The following is a 20545-nucleotide window of genomic DNA, read 5'->3' as shown; positions in this document are numbered from 1 at the left end:
GGGAATAGGCTTAGGAGTAATCTAAGAAAGTATTATTTCACAGAAAGGGTGGTGGAAGTGTGGAATGGCCTCCTGGTGGAGGTTGTGGACTGTGCCAGAATTTAAGAAGGCACGGGATAAGCATGTGGGATCGCTTAGGAAAAGGAAGAGTTAGGGGTTTCAGAGGATGGGCACACTGGATGGGCCATTTGGCCTTTATCTGCCATCATGATTATTTCTATCTGGTTTCAAAAATTCATGAAAATGAGATAATTCACTCTGCTCATTAACTTATCTCAGTGTTTGAGTCGTCTTCAAAGTGCCGTCATTTGGTCTTCTTCCCACGGCAGTTTGAAGACAACTCAAACACTGAGATAAGTGTCATTACTTAAAGCTTTTTTGGAATAAAGAGCTGTTAACTACAGAGGTTTTTTAAGCCTATGATGACAGTGAGAACTCCTGTAACTCAGGAGCTATATAGCCAGATAGTAGGAGCCTGTTGAGGCTTTTTCCTCTGTTTCAATGCACACTATTTGCTAAGTTTACAGTGAGGATTTTTAAGAAGATAGTACTTGGGTAACGTGATCCTAGCTGATGCTCATTTATGCTAAGTAGCTAACCTGTTATTGCACAGTAATGTAGCTATGATGATTAGCACAGGAATGCCCACTCTCCACTCCGTTCACCCTCCAACAAAAAAATACAAAAAAATTCTCTGAGGACAAGCAGGCATGATATTCTCACAACTGGGTGACATCATCCAACAGAGGCCCGTGCAGACACTGCCAAAGTGTACTGCCACGTTACATCTTTAAAGCTGTGCCTGTCAGGCACGCCAAGTGGAGTTGTGAGCCCTTGTGCCCGATGGAGGAAGAATTCCCACCGAGCTGTCGGCCAACCCCGAGTTCCCCCTGTGTCTCCCTCCGTTCCCCAGGGGTTGAGCCCCCAGGTGCGGGAAGCCAACAGCAGGAAGAACTGAGTCCAGAACACGGGGCACATCTAGGCAGCGGGCAAAGAAGGTCCAGGAACAAATGGTGGTCAATACCAGGCAGCAGACAGTAGAAAATCCAGGATCAGGCAAAGGTCAAAACCGGGCAGCAGACAGAAGCGAATCCAGAATCAGGCGAAGGTCAATACCAGGCAGCAAACAATAGAAAATCCAGGATCAGGCAAAGGTCAATATCAGACAGCAAACAGAAGAAGAACCAGAAGCACTGCAACTACCCAGAGAACTGAATGGAAGCCGAAGCGTGGGAGGACTGGTGGCATGGCTTTAAATAGTGCAGGAATTAGGCCCAAACCTGCACAGCTGTCTTCAAGATGGCTGCCCCCAAACGGAGACGCCCTCAAGCCCAAACATGGGCTTCCTTCCTGCGGCTGCCCAACACTAAGATGGCCGCCCCATCCTAAGACGCTCACCTCTGAGATGGCCGCCCTCTCCTGGATATGCCGAAATCCAAGGTGGCCACCTTCTCCTCAGATGCCCATACCTTGCGCAAGCGGGGAACATGACAGTGCTCTCACCGCATGTGTGTGTGCCTTCCCACCCGACACGTGAGCATGGGACTGGCAGTCTTTCATTTTCTGTGGAACAGAATGATTGTATTTTTGATCTCTCCTCAACACATAAACCTTTTTGCCTTTTGATGCCTTCTGTTTTCGGGTTAATTTTTTTTCATAACTATTTGTTTTTGTCATAGTTTAACTTATTATAACCTTTTTAATTGAATTTAAAGTTTTATTTTCCATTTTTCGGCCCGAGGGGTCTCTGAGACCTTCCTTTTACCCATGAATCATCAACCTTTCTCGGGTACGTGATTATTCAAGCTCCTTGGGCCATTGAGCCTTTTGACCTTGCGTTGTTCCTTTTTCCCTCCATGTTGTTGAGGGTGCTGAGTGGCTTTAAAAAGTGTACTTGGTAAAATAGGACTATTTCAGGTAAAGACCCCCATAACTGGTATGTTTAGTGCCTAGATCCGGACCACAAAAATATTTACTGTAACTTGTGTCAGCTTATGCAGAAGAGGTTCATTAAAGGCTGCAGAATGCAGTGTCAAAAACATTTTGGTTCTGCATTGACTTTGGCATCAGCATCGAGCATGGCAGGAGATTTGGTCAAAAACGCGAAACCTGCATCAGCGTTGATGTCAAGTGCGCCCTTGTAGCATTGAGACGGTAGTGCATTGGATTCAATGCCACATCTACGTCAGGTCTCTACGTCCTCCTCATTGGTACTTCGAGCATCAATGGACCTGCAGTGCAAAAAGCCTAAAATATCACCATCGCTCTCCCTATAGGCATGTGTTCCGTACCTCTCCTTCATCTGTTTCATCGATGCAAGGGAAGCATCAATGCTGCAGTGACTGCTCTCCATCTCTACAGCTCATTTCGCATCGAGAGTCTTCATGGTCTTCTAGATCTCCTACGCCAGCACAGGCTACTTGTCAGGCTGCATCCACACTGGCTTCTCAGCGATATGGACACCTACCCTGCATGACAAAATATGGTCTGTTCTCAAGGAAGACTCTCAGAGCTACTGCAATCACAGTTTCTAAAGACATGCAAGCTGCTTGCACCTGCCTCAGCCCAGCTCATGAATACATTGGAGAGACAGTCACGGGAGAGGTCTCGTACACCAGCTTGACGTCGACCATTGGGAGCAGCTCGTACCCGACCAACACTTGTATTGTCATCAGCAAAGATGCTTTTTTCATCATCAGAAGCTCATATCTCTCAATGCAGATCGACACATAGTCAATGTACAAGTCGGCACTCTCTCCAAAGTACTCGTCATGAGCAGTACTTTGCAGAGTTTGACTCAGACATCTTCTGTGAGACAAATCATGACCCTCAGGACCTCTTGGATGAGGAATCCTATGGAATTCGTTGCTGGATAAGGTGGTTGGGGCGGTTGGCTTAGCGGAGTTTAAAAAAAGGTTAGACGGCTTCCTGGAGGAAAAGGACATAGAATGTTATTGAATGGATGTAGAAATAATCCACTATTTCTGGGATGGGCGGGACGAAATGCTTGTTCTTTTGGCCGCTGTCGGAGACAGGGTGCTAGGCTCGATTGAACCTTGGTCTGTCCCAGCATGGTGATGCTTATGTCTTATCCCATCTGATCCATCTCCACCACCTCAGGAAAAAATCTCCCCCAGAAAGTATATCCTTTCCAGATTTTGTTCATGAAATGGCTTGCACTATACCTTCCAAACTGGAAATGGAGGAAGTATTACCTTTTGTGGTTCTTGACTGATTCCTCACCAAAAGAGGGCATTACAGTTCCTTTCTCTACCACGTTATTTAAAAACTGGGAAGCCCCTCTGTCAGTCCAAATTGCTCCAAAGAAAATTGACATATTGTATAAAATGCAAAAATATGCCAGATTTGAAAGGATGCAACTACCACATCATTCTTTAGTGGTAGAGTCTGCTTTAAAATGTACTTGCAATGCCAGATCATATGCTTCTGCTCCTTCAGGAAGAGAAGCAAGAACTTGAAACTCTTGGCAGAAAAACTTTCCAATCCACAATGCTAACCAATTGCATTTTAGACTACCAGCTTTATCCCCCCATTTATTTAAAATCTCTTATGCAGAGTTTGTTATTATTTGCTGAATATCTTCCTTCTGATAAACAAGAAGAGTTCCAAACACTTCACAGAAAGCTCCTTGTCTACTGTAAATATCTTTCTAGACAGGCCTTTGATGATTTCTACATCTCTTCCCGCATCTCTGCTCTAGCAATAACAATGCATCAATTGTCTTGGCTCAGAGTCTCTGACCTTGAATCTGCTGGCCAGCAGCACCTCACAAATGTTCTTTGTTGTGGAGAAAACTTGTTTGGGGACAAAGTTGAGGAAGTGGCTGATCATCACAACACCGACATCGAAAACTTCTTCGACCTGGACCTAATCCCGGGCGGATACCCAGCTGACCGTACCTGGTCAACATTCAATCCACTCACCACTGAATCAGTCACACAAGCGACTCATAGGTTCGCCAACACCCACTGCAAACTGGACACATGTCCCAGTCATCTACTTAAATCCGCCCCCAACTGATTCATAGAAGACCTCACATCCTACCTAAACTTCATGCTACAATAAGGTTTCTTCCCGAAGGAATATAGTAACATTCTACTTACCCCAAGACACTAAGAAAAAACCAAATGATCTCACCAACTATCGACCAGTTGCGTCTATCCCTCTAGAAGTAAAATTGATGGAGAGCTTGGTGACCAAACAGCTTACGGATTACTTGGACAAGTTCTCAATACTGCACGATTCACAATCAGGATTCCACTTCCACCATAGCACTGAAACTGTCCTAGTCACTCTCCTGGCCAAATTCAAGCAGGAAATAGCCATAGGTAAAAGCATACTTCTCCTCCAATTTGACATGTCGAGTGCATTCGACATGGTAAACCACATCATAGTACTGAGACTCCTTGGCCACTTTGGGATTGATGGAAACGTACTTAATTGGATCAAGGGCTTTCTAACCACCAGAACGTACCAAGTAAAATCAAACTCAAACATATCACCACCATGGAAAGCAGCCTGCGGAGTACCTCAAGGATCACCATTATCACCAATAGTCTTCAACATGATGATATCCCACTGGCAAAGTCCTTGTCTAATCGAGGTCTCAACCCATTCATCTATGCAGATGACGTTACAATCTACATTCCCTTCAGACGTGACTTGACAGAAATAACCAATGAAATTAATGATGGCCTCAACATTATGGACTCCTGGGCAAACTCATTCCAATTGAAACTGAACACTGAAAAAACACACTGCCTCATACTCTCATCACAACATAACAAGTACAAACCCGCAACCATAAGCACCCCATGACACACACTTCCTCCTTCAGACAGCTTAAAAATACTCGGCGTCACACTCGATCGCAACCTTACTCTCGAGAACCAAGTAAATACCGTAATAAAGAAAATGTTCTATGCAATGTGGAAACTCAAACGAATAAAACCTTTCTTCCCGAGGGTCACTTTTCAATACAATCAATGGTCCTAAGCCATGCAGATTACTGTAACGGAATCTACGCGGGATGTAAAGTACAACTCACAAAAAAAACTCCAGACCGCCCAAAACACAGCAGCCAGATTGATATATGGTAAAACACAATTCGAAAGTGCTAAACCCCTATGAGAAAAGTTTCAATGGCTCCCAATCATAGAATGGATCATCTTCAAAATCTGCACTTTGGTCCACAAAATTATCTACAGCGTAGTCCCAGGATACATGACAGACCTAATAGATCTAACAACCAGTAACAGAATCAGATCATCATGATCATACCTAAACCTACATTATCCAAACTGTAAAGGACTAAGATAACAAAACAACTTGCACATCCAGCTTCTCCTACATAAGCGCACAACTATGGAACGGACTCCCAAATGCTGTGAGAGCAATCCGTGACCACTTAAACTTCAGGAAATCACTCAAACCTCACCTCTTCAAAAAGGCCTATCCCACCGATCCAACATAAATCCCAGCACCCAGCAACACAGCATAACTAATGATCGTACTGGACAATTTATAATCTTCACTTCATTCGACCCCATGACGCCTGATCCACACCTACCTCATCTGACCACGGTATAACTTTGTATCTGCTATCAACCGAATTGGCAAACGCCTCTACGGTACTATGTAAGCCACATTGAGCCTGCAAATAGGTGGCAGAATGGTATTTCTGAGTGATGTTGGATGTGAGCCTGGACCCTTGTTCTGCTCTACAGTTTTGCCCATTCTGATTTGTCCTCTAATACTGCAAAAATGACTTATGTAAGAGCCTCAGGATCATGTTTTGACATATTCTGTTGATGTCTCTAACAACGTATATATAGAAGCTCTGCAACTAGCATGTGTTATTGTATTGATAATGACTTTATAAAACACTAGCATATGTTTGCTAAATGATAAAATATATCCTTAAAATATTATATGATTATTATACTTGTTTGTAATGGCTGGCTTAGCTTGTTTGAAGTTTTAATTTGTTGTTTTAATATGTTAATACAAATTATTTGATCCTTAAAAAATTGATGGTGTGCCTTGACCATTTTTGCATTTTGTCAGTGTGTCATAAGATGAAAGAGGCTGAAAATCACTGCCCTAAACATCCAGAGTTCATTTAAAAGATCCAGTGTGGTTCCAACTAAGACAGTGGTAGCTCCTTATTGCCACTTCTGGGCATACACCTGACATAAATAGCAATACATGCTGATGTGTTGTGATATTTAGATTTGTGTTGTTATGCTGTTGTAGCCATCCCTTGATGTATTATTATTATTATTATTATTGCATTTGTATTCCACATTTTCCCACCTCTTTGCAGGCTCAATGTGGCTTACAATACATCATGAATAGTGGAAATACATGAGAAGTAAACATATAGTATTATAGAAGGAACTTGGGTAACATGATAATGCTAAAACATGGTATTAGTGTAACGAGCAGATATTATAGGACAATTCTGGATATAAGTGTGAAGGGTTCACATTTGTTGGTCTTTGTGGTATACCTGGTTAAAGAGATGGGTCTTCAGTAGTTTGCGGAAGTTAGTTAATTCATAGATCGTTTTTAAGTTGCTTGGTAGCGCGTTCCAGAATTGTGTGCTCAAGTAGGAAAAGGTGGACGCATGCGTTAGTTTGTATTTTAGACCTTTGCAATTGGGGAAATGAAGATTAAGGAATGTGCGGGATGATTTTTTAGCATTCCTGGGTGGTAGGTCTATCAGGTCTGACATGTAGGCTGGGGCATCTCAGTGGATGATTTTGTGAACTAGAGTACATAATTTGAACATGATGCGTTCTTTAAGAGGGAGCCAGTGTAACTTTTCTCGTAGTGGTGTAGCACTTTTATATTTTGTTTTGCCGAATATGAGTCTAGCTGCCGTGTTCTGAGCTGTCTGAAGTTTCTTGATTATTGATGTACTGGGGTTGAGGGGCAGATATGAACACTATTTTGTGTCTGTGACTATACAATTAAAATCTCCTCTAAAATCTCTCCCCAAACACAGAACAGATACAGAGGGTCCCTGATAGCTGGCTGTGTAATCTTGAATAGTCTGTGAGCAGGTATACAAAACCAGGAAATATAACTGGAGGCTGATCAGGGTTAGGATGAAAATACACATTTAAATTATATAAAAGTAGAGCTATGAAAACAATGGCTCCTTTTACAAAGCTATGCCAACAATTCCGGTGTGGAAAATGTGACGAAGGCCATAGGTGTTGAATGAACTTTGTTTAATTTGCCATTCCGGAATCACTCATTCAGTTTTGTAAAAGGGGTCCTTTTACTAAACCACAGTAAAAGGTGACCTGTTCTAGTTTGGATGTGTGAAATTGGAGCATGCTGGGCCATTTTTTACCATGGTGGGCCAAAAGGCCTTTTTTTTAATGGGGTAGTAAACGGTCGTGTTCTAATATTAAAAGTAGTGCACGCCAATTACACTGTCTGAGCCTTTAGCACCACTTATTTACTTTGCAGTAAGGGCTCACATGCTACTCCTGCAATAATCGGTCAGCATGTGTTAATGTGGCCGTGCTGTCAATTACTGCAGGAAATACCCCCCACGGTAGAAAATAGAAAATTATTTTCTAGTGTGGGTAACAGCGCACACTAACTTCAAAACTACATAAGTATTGCCATACTGGGACAGACCAAAGGTCCATCAAGCCCAGCATCCTGTCTCCAGAAGTGGTCAATCCAGGTCACAAATACCTGGCAAGATCCCCAAAAAGTACAAAACACAGGGCACCTGCACTACCCTGGCGGTAGTGTTGATTTAGCATGTGCTAACCATGTATTAGTGTACTGCAGCTTAGTAAAAGGGTCCCATAGTCCATAACAACAAAAATGAAGTGATGGGAAACAGTATCAAATATGCTGACAGTATATACTGTCTTCTGTGGTATTCTGTCTTTCTTGTGCATCTCCTGTACCCTTTTGTCTAGTGGATGCTTTGAGCCTTCTCTGCTCCTTGGTGAGTGCTTTTTCACTTCGGGGCCTCTGGCAATCCCAATCTCCTGTTGTTCCAACAAAAGCTATGCAACACATGTTTTGGGCAGAGAATACCCTCTTCTTGCCCTCTTCTTGCAATCTGTCTCCTCATGCTCTCATTCCTCAGAATCTGCAACCTCCTACTGCTTATGGAAAGTCTCTTCTCTCATTCTTGGGACTCAGTTCTTATCGCATACTTCATTTCTTTGTGCTAGGCAAGTAAGGTGGTACAATACAGTTCATTTACCGTGACCACAGGTACACAGTGGCTATATGTAATTCTGATTGTGTCATAAGTACATAAGTGTTGCCATACTGGGACAGACTGAAGGTCCATCAAGCCCAGCATCTGTTTTCAACAGTGGTCAGTCCAGGTTACAAGTACCTGGCAAGATACCAAACATTACAATACACTGATATCAGAAAACTAGGAAAGTATAGAGAAGGGTGACTTAAAATGACAAATAGATGAACTAACTCCCTTCTGATGAAAGGCTGTGTCTGTGGAGACTCTGCAGTCCAACCCCATTCACACTATCACATAAGATGATAGCATCGTTTACCGCCTTTTTGAACACATGCCTTTCGGCTGCCTTTGCTGCACTATAGTCCTTTGAGCTGTCATAATCCTGAGCATTAGATGTGTGTTGCAGAGCCTGCCCAGAGCCATAGATAATTGTTCTTGAATGACACCCTGCCATAGAACTTAGTTTATACAGAAAGCCAGCATTTGTACTTAGCAGTCAAAGGGCTGTTTTTGTAGGTGGAATTTTTCTTTTTCATTTGCTTTTCTCCATCATTTTGCACACCTGCTTAAGTACTACTGTATCTGAACTGCCTGCCTTGTAATGATTTTTTTTAATGGCATGGCATAAACTGCATGCATAGTTAGAATTAGTTTTGTTTATAAATCCACTTTGTATTGGGTGGTAATAATTGGTTGATCTTCCAACTATCTGTAAAAGCCTTTGATGATGATGCTTGGAATTAAGGATCTCTCTGTAGCCAAATACTTTTTTTAAAACTACATACCATGCACAGTTGTACATATTGATGTCAAATTTCTGCAAAGTGTCTAGGAAATAATTTGAAATATCTAATCTTGACATTTCAAATTATTCATATATTCAGTGGCACTTGTTGCTGAATATAGGGGAAGGGAAATGGGACTTGATATACTGCCTTTCTTAGGTTTTTACAACTACATTCAAAGCAGTTTACATATATTCAGGTACTTATTTTGTACCAGGGGAAATGGAGGGTTAAGTGACTTGCCCAGAGTCACAAGGAGCTGCAGTGGGAATCGAGCTCAGTTCCCCAGGATCAAAGTCCACTGCACTAACCACTAGGCTACTCCTCCACATTTTGTATTATGTGTAATATATGTGACAAATATCGGTGCTTCTAAGTACATAAGAGCGTAAGTGTTGCCATACTGGGACAGACTGAAGGTCCATCAAGCCCAGTATCCTGTTTCTAGTAGTGGCAAATCCAGGTCACAGTGCCTGGCAAGATCCCAAAACAGTACAATATATTTTATGCTGCTTATTCTAGAAATAAGCAGTGGATTTTCCCTAAGTCCATCATAATAATGACTTATGGACTTTTTTTTAAAGGAAGTTAGCCAATCCTTTTTAAAACCCCGCTAAGCTAGCTGCTTTCACCACATTCTCTACCAATGAACTCCAGAGTTGGACATGCACAAGCCTGTCTCAGACACATCATTGTATACCTATATAACAGGTCAGTTAGATTAAGAGTATAAGAAGGTGTTGTCTTTTGGCCTATTTTATAAAGAGACACATAGCCTCTATTTTAATAGTATCTCCATGTGAAAATATCAGCATGTGAGTGTATGGATCATTTACAAGTCAATAATGATTTTAAAAATTGTGCAGAGACCCGTGAGACTACCCACTTTGGCTCAGGGGTCTGTAGTGTGTAGGAGGGGGTGTCAGTGGGATGGCGGGCAGTGGCTGGGGGGGAGGGGGGAGTGCCCGGAGGCCCTGACTACTGTCAGTCCGCCTCTGATTGCTATAGTTATTAGAAAGTCCAAGGCACATATAAAAATGGTTAAAACAGCTTTGTCCTATATTTGATTGTAGATTTTTAGATCTGTGGTACAAGCTGTGTTGCTTATGGGGGCAATTCTACAGCTAGTGCCTAGAGGTATGCACCACTTATGTGTGTCTAAGGCACCATTAATTGACAGGCACTTGTGTGCTATTTTATAAAGTAGCACCTAAATGCCATAGCGCCTAAATGCCATTTTGCCTTACTGGAACAGGGTGTACATATGGGTGGGCTATAGGTGTGTCTCCCAGTTACACACATTGTTTATAGAATACTATAAATTATGTGCCTCAGAGGTGTGCCAGCTTATGCCTGCCATTGACATGGCATAAGAAGGTGCACCTAATCATGGGAATGCTAATGCTGGTATTCTATAATGGAATCATGCACAATTACAATTTTTAATCAAAATGTAACCCTAAATAAATTAAAAAATAAAAACTAATGAAAAGATAAGAAATACAAAATACAGATTACAAATTACACATTAAAAAAAACAAAACTAAAACAGCATGTAGACTAGCTATAAATGGCCTTACAGTTTTCACAAAGTACTTCAGAAATGCAGCCCTACTGTAGTGAGAATTTATAAAACATGCCATCTCTCATTGATGGATTTTTAATTCTATGTACAGATAGACCTAAGCCGGGTATTGTGTGTAGTTTGAGATTATCACACCTTTCGGGAGACATTGGGAGGATTTTATTCTTTGTTTTGTAATGGCAGTTTTCAAGAGCTGTAAACTGCTTAGGACATGTTGGTATTCTGTGGCATATAAATCCCTGGATTAGATTAGATTTTGAGGATCCATCAGAAAGAACTCTTGACTGTCCCATCTGGACAGCCCTTGGTGCTTTTTTTTATGTGTACCTTATATTTCAGGGAACAGGCAGTATTTGAATGCTTTTGTCATATATTATTCTTTAACAAAAAGTTATATATTTTGCCAAAATATTACTTATTTATATTTAATATTTAATTAGTTCATTTCCCTTTGTAGGTTGAAGAAATTGTTGATATAGGAACATTTGCCCCTGAGGATGTTCACATTCCCAGTATCTATGCCCAGCGGATCATAAAAGGAGAGATGTATGAGAAGAGAATAGAGGTATGTATTTCTAATATCTTAGTCAATTTATAGTTCTTCCAAGAAACATGCTCATGTAATATATTTTCTCCTTGGACAAGCAGGCCAATTAATTCTCATATATGGGTGATTATCATCCATGGCACGCAGTGCAGAAATGATGCCCAGTGTACTGTAACTTTAAGAGCTCAAGGCAGTGCTCCCACTGCATATACACGGATGCCTTCCTGTTCAACTTGCGAGCACACAACCAGCAGTCTTTTTTCATCTGCAATGAGGGGAAGACGTGTTCTTTGCGGCTCCTGTCAGCGTCATTTTTTTCAACTCTATTTTTGGTGCCTTCCCTTATGAGTATTTATTTATTTATGGTTCATTTCTACCCCACATTTTCCCACAAATGCAGGCACAATGTGGCTTAACATGAATTATAAAAAAGAAGAAAAGTACAATACATGAAAGCTATAGAAGAATAAGGATGTAACGTTAGCAACAAGAATCATGACTAAACAGCCGCAGGAGGTGGTGGAAATGAAAACGGTAACGGAATTCAAACATGTGTGGGATAAGCATAAAGGAATCCTGTGCAGAAGGAATGGATCCTCAGGAGCTTAGTTGAGATCGGGAGGCGGGGCTGGTGGTGGGAGGCAGGGATAGTGCTGGGCAGACTTATACGGTCTGTACCAGAGCCGGTGGTGGGAGGCGGGGCTGGTGGTTGGGAGGCGGGGATAGTGCTGGGCAGATTTGTACGGTCTGTGCCCTGAAGAGCACAGGTACAAATCAAAGTAGGGTATACACAAAAAGTAGCACATATGAGTTATCTTGTTGAGCAGATTGGATGGACCGTGCAGGTCTTTTTCTGCCGTCATCTACTATGTTACTATCCAGCTTATAATCGAAAGTGCTCGCCGGCTATCTTCCAACACAAATCGGGAGATGGCCGGCGATTTCGTAAAAGCGGCGAAACCGGTATAATCGAAAGCGGCATTTTAGACAGCATCGCCGCTTTCCCGTCGCTTCACCGGCGAAAGTTCAAGGGGGCGTGTCGGTAGATTAGCAAAGGCGGGACATGGGCGGGCATGGGCGTGGCTACCAGATGGCCGGCTTTCGCCGATAATGAAAAAAAAAAAGCAGCGTTAAGCAGTATTTCGCCGGGTTTACTTGGCCCTTTTATTTTCACGACCAAGCCTCAAAAAGGTGCCCCAACTGACCAGATGACCTCCCCATACTCCCCCAGTGGTCACCAACCCCCTTCCATACTAAAAAAATAAAACTAAAAACCTTTTTTGCCAGCCTGTATGCCAGCCTCAAATGCTGTACCCACCTCCATGACAGCAGAATGTGTGCTATCCTCCGACAGCCTTTCCCTGGTTGCGATGTGGCTCTCGGGTGAGTGTGACACCTTTTCTGTTAGGTGCCCTGCAGAGTCACATTAGCAATGCATTGTGGTGGTGTAGGGTACTGGGCTCTACTCCCATGGTGCTTTTCACCCCTGCTAACTGGGTCAGAGTGTGCTCTGTTTTGTTTCCTGTTGTAGTCCATGTGGTAGTGGCCATTTTTGTAAGCCAATTTTAGTTCCCTTTCCTGTGTTACCCACGTTAGAGAACGTAGTTCTTACCTTGAATGGTGCTGTAAGAGGGCATTGTACACCATTGTGCCAGCTCTGACCTACTGCTAATCTTAGTACCAGGGGACTCTGATCTGCAGTTAACTGTGAGTAAACATGGTTATTTCAAGAAAGGACTTTTTCAGAGAGATTAGTCTTCAGGTGTGAACTGCTGTGCCAAAGTTATACAGCAGCAATAAGTCCTAGAGGCTGTATGCAGGTCCCTGGAGCAATTTTAGTGGGTGCAATACATTTGTGGGTAGTGGGTTTGGGGGGCTCAGCTCCCAAAGTAAGGGAGCTATGCACGTGGGAGCTTTTCCAGTGACCCCTAGGGTGGCTGGTTGGTGTCCTGGAATGTCAGCGGGGGCCAGTGCACTAAAAATGCTGGCTCCTCCCAGGGCCAAATGCCTTGAATTTGGCCGGGGTTTGAGATGGCCAACATAACTTTCCATTATCGCTGAAAAACAAACCCGGCCATCTCAAACCCGGCGAACTCCAAGGCATTTGGCCGGGCTAAACCGTATTATCGAAAAAAAAGATGGCCGGCCATCTTTTTCGATAATACGGTTCCAGCCAGCTGTAGCGCCGCCGCCAACATAGATCGCCGGCGATCTATTTGGCCGGCGACGTTCGATTATGCCCCTCCACGTTATGTAAGTTACTGATGGAGTATGTTTTTTCGAAGAGGAACGTTTTCAGCAACTTCTTGAAAAGATGGTGATCAGCTTGCGATTTTAAGTACAAAGGTAGAGCATTCCAAATCTTCGGACTGGAGTAGTGGAAAGACGAGGCAAAAAGAAGCTTGTATTTGACACCCCTGCAAGTTGGATAATGTAGCTGAATATAGGAGCGACTACATATTCCTCCCTATTTTCCCTTTTGAGGTTTATTTTTCTTATTTTCCCTTATAGTCTTAGTGAGTTTCGCCCTCTTTTAAATTTCCTTTAATTTTTTCGGGCTCACAAGGCCCTCCTTAGGTCTGAACATCAGCCAGGTGCTATCCCTTACTTTTGGTGATCAGCCCCATTTTTTCATCACCATAGTAAGTTGATTTAGCCACAGATGTTTTTCCTTCCATGTCACCAAAGATTCCCAGTGGCTTTAACAACTGTGCTCAATGAAATCGGACCGTAGTAACATAGTAAATGACGGCACATAAAGACCTGAACAGTCCATCCAGCCTGCCCAACAAGATAAACTCATTTTACATGGTATGTGATACTTTATATGTATACCCGAATTTGATTTGTTCTTGTCTTTTATTCAGGACACAGACCGTAAAAGTCTGTCCAGCACTGTTCTTGTACTAACAGTTGTAAAGCTAACATCGAAGCCCCTTAAAATTTACACTCCAGCCCATCCATATCTATTCAGTTACGATCAGGGCGTAGACCGTAGAAGTCTGCCCAGCACCGGTTTTGCTTCCCAGTTACTGGCGGCACCACCCAATCTCCACTTAGATTCCGTTGATCCATTCCTTCTAAACAGGATTCCTTTGTGTTTATCCCATGCATGCTTTAATTCCATTACCGTTTTCATCTCCACTACCTCCTGTCCACATATTTACCACCCTTTCTGTGAAAAAATACTTCCTGGCTTTACTCCTGAGTCTGCTCCCCTTCAACCTCAATTCATGTCCTCTAGTTCTACCGCCTTACTGTCTCTGGAAAAGGTTTGTTTGCTGATTAATACCTTTCAAATGTTTGAACGTCTGTATCATGTCACCCTTGTTTCTCCTTTCCTCCAAGGTATACATGTTCAGATGGGCAAGTCTGTCCTTGTACAATTTGCATCGCAAATCCCATACCATTTTTGTAGCTTTTCTTTGCACCGCTTCCAGTCTTTTTACATCTTTATCAATATACGACCTCCAAAACTGAACACAATACTCCAAGTGGGGCCTCACCAACGACTTATAGAGGGGTATCAACACCTCCTTTCTTCTGCTGGTTATACCCCTCTCTATACACCCTAGCATTCTTCTGGTCATGGCTGTCACCTTGTCACATTGTTTCTTCACCTTCATATCCTCTGACACCAACACCCCAAGGTCTCTCTCCTGAGAAGAGCTTATTAATCTCTCCCCTCCTAACTGGTATCTCTCTTTTGGGTTTCTGCACCCTAAGTGCATCACTCAGCATTTCTTGGCATTAAATTTTAACTTTCAAAATTACAGAAACCAATTTTATTTATCAAATTTGTTTTTTTATGTATATGTGATAGTGCTCAGAAACTGGGTGCATATCTGTGAGCTGATGACTAGCTCTTTAAATTGCACCTTAACCCGCCATCATAGCACTATTATGATCCTACCTGCCTACCAATTGCTGTTATTTCTATCAAAGTCTTATTCAAGCAAATTATACTCGTTTGTTGTATGATATTCTCTAAATATTCAACTTCTCTGCTGAAGATGTAGCCACAGTTCTCCGAGGACAAGCAGGCTGCTTGTTCTCACGACTGGGTGACGTCTGCGTCAGCCCCCCACCAACCGGAAGAAGCTTCGCGGGCGGTCCGCACGCAGGGCACGCCCACCGCGCATGCGCGGCCGTCTTCCCGCCCGTGCGCGACCGCTCCCGCCAGTCTTTTCTTTTCCGCGCCTGGAGAGAGTCGTGCCGTCGCCGCTCTCTCTTCACAGCCCCGGAAAGACCGTCGCGTTTACGCGATTTTGTTGATTTTTTCATTTCGTTTTGGTTGCCGTGCGCTCCAGTTTCTTTTTTCCAAAAAAAAAAAAAAAAAGAGAGCACGCGCTCCTTTTCCCTCGTTTCTAGCGAGGGCGTCGCGTTGCGGCCTTGTGGCCGCACGATCGATTTATTTTTTCGAGGTGTGATTTTCGCCACCATCGACGACTTTAACTTCGCCGACGCGATTTTTCCGTCGATGTCCTCAAAGGTCCCGAGTGGATTTAAAAAGTGTGGTCGGTGCAGCCGGCCGATCTCGCAGACCGACACCCACGCTTGGTGCCTCCAGTGCCTCGGGCCGGAGCACAATATCAAGTCGTGTTCTCTGTGTCTCGGTCTCTGGAAACGGACTCAGGTTGCGAGGCAAGTTCTGCGGGACCGTCTTTTTGGAACTTGCGCCGGCCCCTCAACGTCGACCTCGACGGCATCGGTATCGACGCCCGGTCCTTCGGTACCGGTATCAACGCCCGAGACATCGGCACCGATGGCATCGACCCCAGGAGAACAGGTCCCGTCGGCCCGCCGGTCCTCCGGTGAGGGTAGAGGTGAGAGGCCGCGTGGGCAGTCGGCCCCGGTCACTCCCTCAGCCCGCGGCCCTCGGGACCGAACCCTGTCTGATCCGGTTCCTCGGGACCGAGGGGGATCGACCTCCTCCTCCTCCATACCGCCCGGCACCAGTGACGGGCACCGCAAGAAGACTAAGAAGCACCGTCACCGGTCGCCCTCGACACTCGGTACCGGGGAGGAGTCGACGCCGAAGCGTCCGCGTCGAGAGGACAGGTCCCCCTCGGTGGTGGAGGTACCGACACGGCAGGGTCCCAGCACTTCGGTGCAGTCTCCTGGACCTGAGCAGCTTCCGGCACCGACGCCTCTACCGGCCCCCACGTCTTTCCCGACAGCGGGCCTGGAGGAGTGCCTCCGAGCCATCCTTCCGGGGATCCTGGAAGGGCTGATGCGCCAGGCTGTGCCGGCGCCGGGGGTGCTTGCGCCCTCGGCGCCGATGACTGTGGCGCCGGCGAGCTCTAGCCCGGTGCCGAGGCCGTCGACGCCGCCGCCGCTTGCGGCGCCGGTCTCGACCGCCACGCAGGTGGAGTCCCCGTCGACGTCGATGGAGGGAGCTTCGTCCCCGCCGGCGCGGGAGTCCACCGCTCGACGACGCCGAGGCCTCGGTGCCTCGACGTCGAGCCGGGCCCGGTTAAGGACTCAGCTACATGAGCTCATGTCCGATACCGAGGAAGAGGCCTCGTGGGGGGAAGAGGAGGACCCCGGATATTTCTCCTCAGAGGAGTCTGCGGGTCTTCCCTCTGACCCCACGCCTTCACCGGAGAGGAAACTCTCACCCCCGGAGAGCCTCTCCTTTGCCTCCTTTGTAAGGGACATGTCGATTTGCATTCCCTTCCCCGTGGTCTCTGTGGATGAGCCGAGGGCTGAGATGCTCGAGGTCCTCGACTATCCATCACCACCTAGAGAGTCCTCCACGGTGCCGTTGCACAATGTCCTCAAAGAGACACTGCTTCGGAACTGGATGAGACCGCTATCTAATCCCATCATCCCCAAGAAAGCGGAATCCCAGTACAGAATCCACTCTGGGTTAATGCGGCCCCAATTGCCCCATGACTCGGCGGTCGTGGATTCTGCTCTCAAGAGGGCAAGGAGTTCGAGGGATACCGCCTCGGCGCCCCCGGGGCGGGAGTCTCGCACTCTGGACTCGTTTGGGAGGAAGGCCTACCAATCCTCCATGCTCGTGACCCGCATCCAGTCATACCAGCTCTATACGAGCATCCACATGCGGAACAATGTGAAGCAACTGGCGGACCTGGTCGATAAGCTCCCGCCGGAGCAGTCCAGGCCTTATCAGGAGGTGGTCAGGCAGCTGAAGGCGTGCAGAAAGTTCCTGTCCAGGGGTATCTATGACACCTGTGACGTGGCATCTCGTGCTGCGGCCCAAGGTATAGTGATGCGCAGGCTCTCATGGCTGCGTGCCTCTGACCTGGACAACCGCACCCAGCAGAGACTGGCCGACGTCCCTTTCCAGGGGGATAACATTTTTGGTGAGAAGGTCGAGCAGCTGGTGGACCAACTGCATCAGCGGGAAACCGCCCTCGACAAGCTCTCCCACCGGGCGCCTTCAGCATCCACCTCAGCAGGTGGACGTTTTTCCCGGGCCCGGCAGGCTGCACCCTATTCTTTTGCAAAGCGTAGGTACACCCAGCCGGCCCGAAGGCCTCGTCAGGCACAGGGACAGCCCCAGCGCGCTCGTTCTCGTCAACAGCGTGCGCCTAAGCAGCCCCCTGCGCCTCCACAGCAAAAGCCGGGGACGGGCTTTTGACTGGATCCACGGGAACATAGCCGCCCTCAAAGTGTCCGTACCGGACGATCTGCCGGTCGGGGGGAGGTTAAAATTTTTTCACCAAAGGTGGCCTCTCATAACCTCCGACCAGTGGGTTCTCCAAATAGTGCGGTGCGGATACGCCCTGAATTTGGCCTCCCTGCCACCAAATTGTCCTCCGGGAGCTCAATCCTTCAGCTCCCATCACAAGCAGGTACTTGCAGAGGAACTCTCCGCCCTTCTCAGCGCCAATGCGGTCGAGCCCGTACCACCCGGGCAGGAAGGGCAGGGATTCTATTCCAGGTACTTCCTTGTGGAAAAGAAAACAGGGGGGATGCGTCCCATCCTAGACCTGAGAGGCCTGAACAAATTCCTGGTCAAAGAGAAGTTCAGGATGCTTTCCTTGGGCACCCTTCTGCCAATGATTCAGAAAAACGATTGGCTATGTTCCCTGGATTTAAAGGACGCATACACTCACATCCCGATACTGCCAGCTCACAGACAGTATCTCAGATTCCGCCTGGGCGCACGGCACTTTCAGTATTGTGTGCTGCCCTTTGGGCTCGCCTCTGCCCCACGAGTGTTTACAAAGTGCCTCGTGGTGGTGGCGGCGTATCTACGCAAGCTGGGAGTGCACGTGTTCCCATATCTCGACGATTGGCTGGTCAAGAACACCTCGGAGGCAGGAGCCCTCCGGTCCATGCAGTGCACTACTCAACTCCTGGAGCTGCTGGGGTTTGTGATAAATTACCCAAAGTCCCATCTCCAGCCAACCCAGTCTCTGGAATTCATAGGAGCTCTGCTGAATACCCAGACGGCTCAGGCCTTCCTTCCCGAAGCGAGGGCCAACAACCTCCTGTCCCTGGCTTCGCGGACCAGAGCGTCTCAGCAGGTCACAGCTCGGCAGATGTTGAGACTTCTGGGTCACATGGCCTCCACAGTTCATGTGACTCCCATGGCTCATCTTCACATGAGATCTGCTCAATGGACCCTAGCTTCCCAGTGGTTCCAAGCCACCGGGAATCTAGAAGATGTCATCCGCCTCTCCACCAGTTGCCGCACTTCACTGCTCTGGTGGACCATTCGGACCAATTTGACTCTGGGACGTCCATTCCAAATTCCGCAGCCCACGAAAGTGCTGACGACGGATGCATCTCGCCTGGGGTGGGGAGCTCATGTCGATGGGCTACACACCCAGGGTCTGTGGTCCCTCCAGGAAAAGGATCTGCAGATCAACCTCCTGGAGCTCCGAGCGATCTGGAACGCACTGAAGGCTTTCAGAGATCGGCTGTCCTGCCAAATTATCCAAATTCGGACAGACAATCAGGTTGCAATGTATTACACCAACAAGCAGGGGGGCACCGGATCTCGCCCCCTGTGTCAGGAAGCCGTCGGGATGTGGCGTTGGGCCGGCCGGTTCGGCATGCTTCTCCAAGCCACATACCTGGCAGGCGTAAACAACAGTCTGGCCGACAGACTGAGCAGAGTCATGCAACCGCACGAGTGGTCACTTCATTCCAGAGTGGTATGCAAGATCTTCCGAGAGTGGGGCACCCCCTCGGTGGACCTTTTCGCCTCTCAGACCAACCACAAGCTGCCTCTGTTCTGTTCCAGACTACAGGCACACGGCAGGCTAGCGTTGGATGCCTTTCTCCTCCATTGGGGAACCGGCCTCCTGTATGCTTATCCTCTCATACCTTTGGTGGGGAAGACCTTATTGAAGCTCAAGCAAGACCACGGCACCATGATTCTGATAGCGCCCTTTTGGCCCCGTCAGATCTGGTTCCCTCTTCTTCTGGAGTTGTCCTCAGAAGAACCGTGGAGATTGGAGTGTTTTCCGACTCTCATTTCGCAGAACGACGGAGCGTTGCTGCACCCCAACCTTCAGTCCCTGGCTCTCACGGCCTGGATGTTGAGGGCGTAGACTTCACTGCGTTGGGTCTGTCTGAGGGTGTCTCCCGTGTCTTGCTTGCCTCTAGGAAGGATTCCACTAAAAAGAGTTACTTTTTCAAGTGGAGGAGGTTTGTCGTTTGGTGTGAGAGCAAGGCCCTAGAACCTCGTTCTTGCCCTGCACAGAACCTGCTTGAATACCTTCTGCACTTATCAGAGTCTGGCCTCAAGACCAACTCAGTAAGGAATCACCTTAGTGCGATTAGTGCTTACCATTATCGTGTGGAAGGTAAAGCCATCTCTGGAGAGCCTTTAGTCGTTCGATTCATGAGAGGCTTGCTTTTGTCAAAGCCCCCTATCAAGCCTCCTACAGTGTCATGGGATCTCAACGTCATCCTCACCCAGCTGATGAAACCTCCTTTTGAGCCACTGAATACCTGCCATCTGAAGTACTTGACCTGGAAGGTCATTTTCTTGGTAGCAGTTACTTCAGCTCGTAGGGTCAGTGAGCTTCAAGCCCTGGTAGCTCATGCTCCATATACCAAATTTCATCACAACAGAGTAGTGCTCCGCACCCACCCAAAGTTCCTGCCGAAGGTGGTGTCGGAGTTCCATCTTAACCAGTCAATTGTCTTGCCAACATTCTTCCCCAGGCCGCATACCCGTCCTGCTGAACGTCAGTTGCACACATTGGACTGCAAGAGAGCATTGGCCTTCTACTTGGAGCGGACACAGCCCCACAGACAGTCCGCCCAATTGTTTGTTTCTTTCGACCCTAACAGGCTAGTGGTCGCTGTCGGGAAACGCACCATCTCCAATTGGCTAGCAGATTGCATTTCCTTCACTTACGCCCATAGTGTTAGAG

At 46.6% G+C, this 20545-nt stretch overlaps 1 protein-coding gene across 2 annotated transcripts in view; it reads left to right on the top strand.

Annotated features, from left to right (window-relative positions):
- The window catches only part of OXCT1 (3-oxoacid CoA-transferase 1), a 468078-nt gene that overhangs the window by 94789 nt on the left and 352744 nt on the right, over positions 1 to 20545 (top strand). For both annotated transcript variants that reach the window (XM_030193084.1, XM_030193085.1), the window contains exon 8: positions 11091 to 11198. In XM_030193084.1, the coding sequence (XP_030048944.1) occupies positions 11091 to 11198 (108 nt within the window). The remainder of the gene's footprint in view (positions 1 to 11090; positions 11199 to 20545) is intronic.

The sequence above is a fragment of the Microcaecilia unicolor genome, chromosome 2, assembly GCF_901765095.1.
Source record: "Microcaecilia unicolor chromosome 2, aMicUni1.1, whole genome shotgun sequence".
NCBI lineage: Eukaryota > Metazoa > Chordata > Amphibia > Gymnophiona > Siphonopidae > Microcaecilia > Microcaecilia unicolor.
The sequence above is the reverse complement of the archived record's forward strand: the minus strand, read 5'-3'. Positions and strand labels throughout refer to the sequence as shown.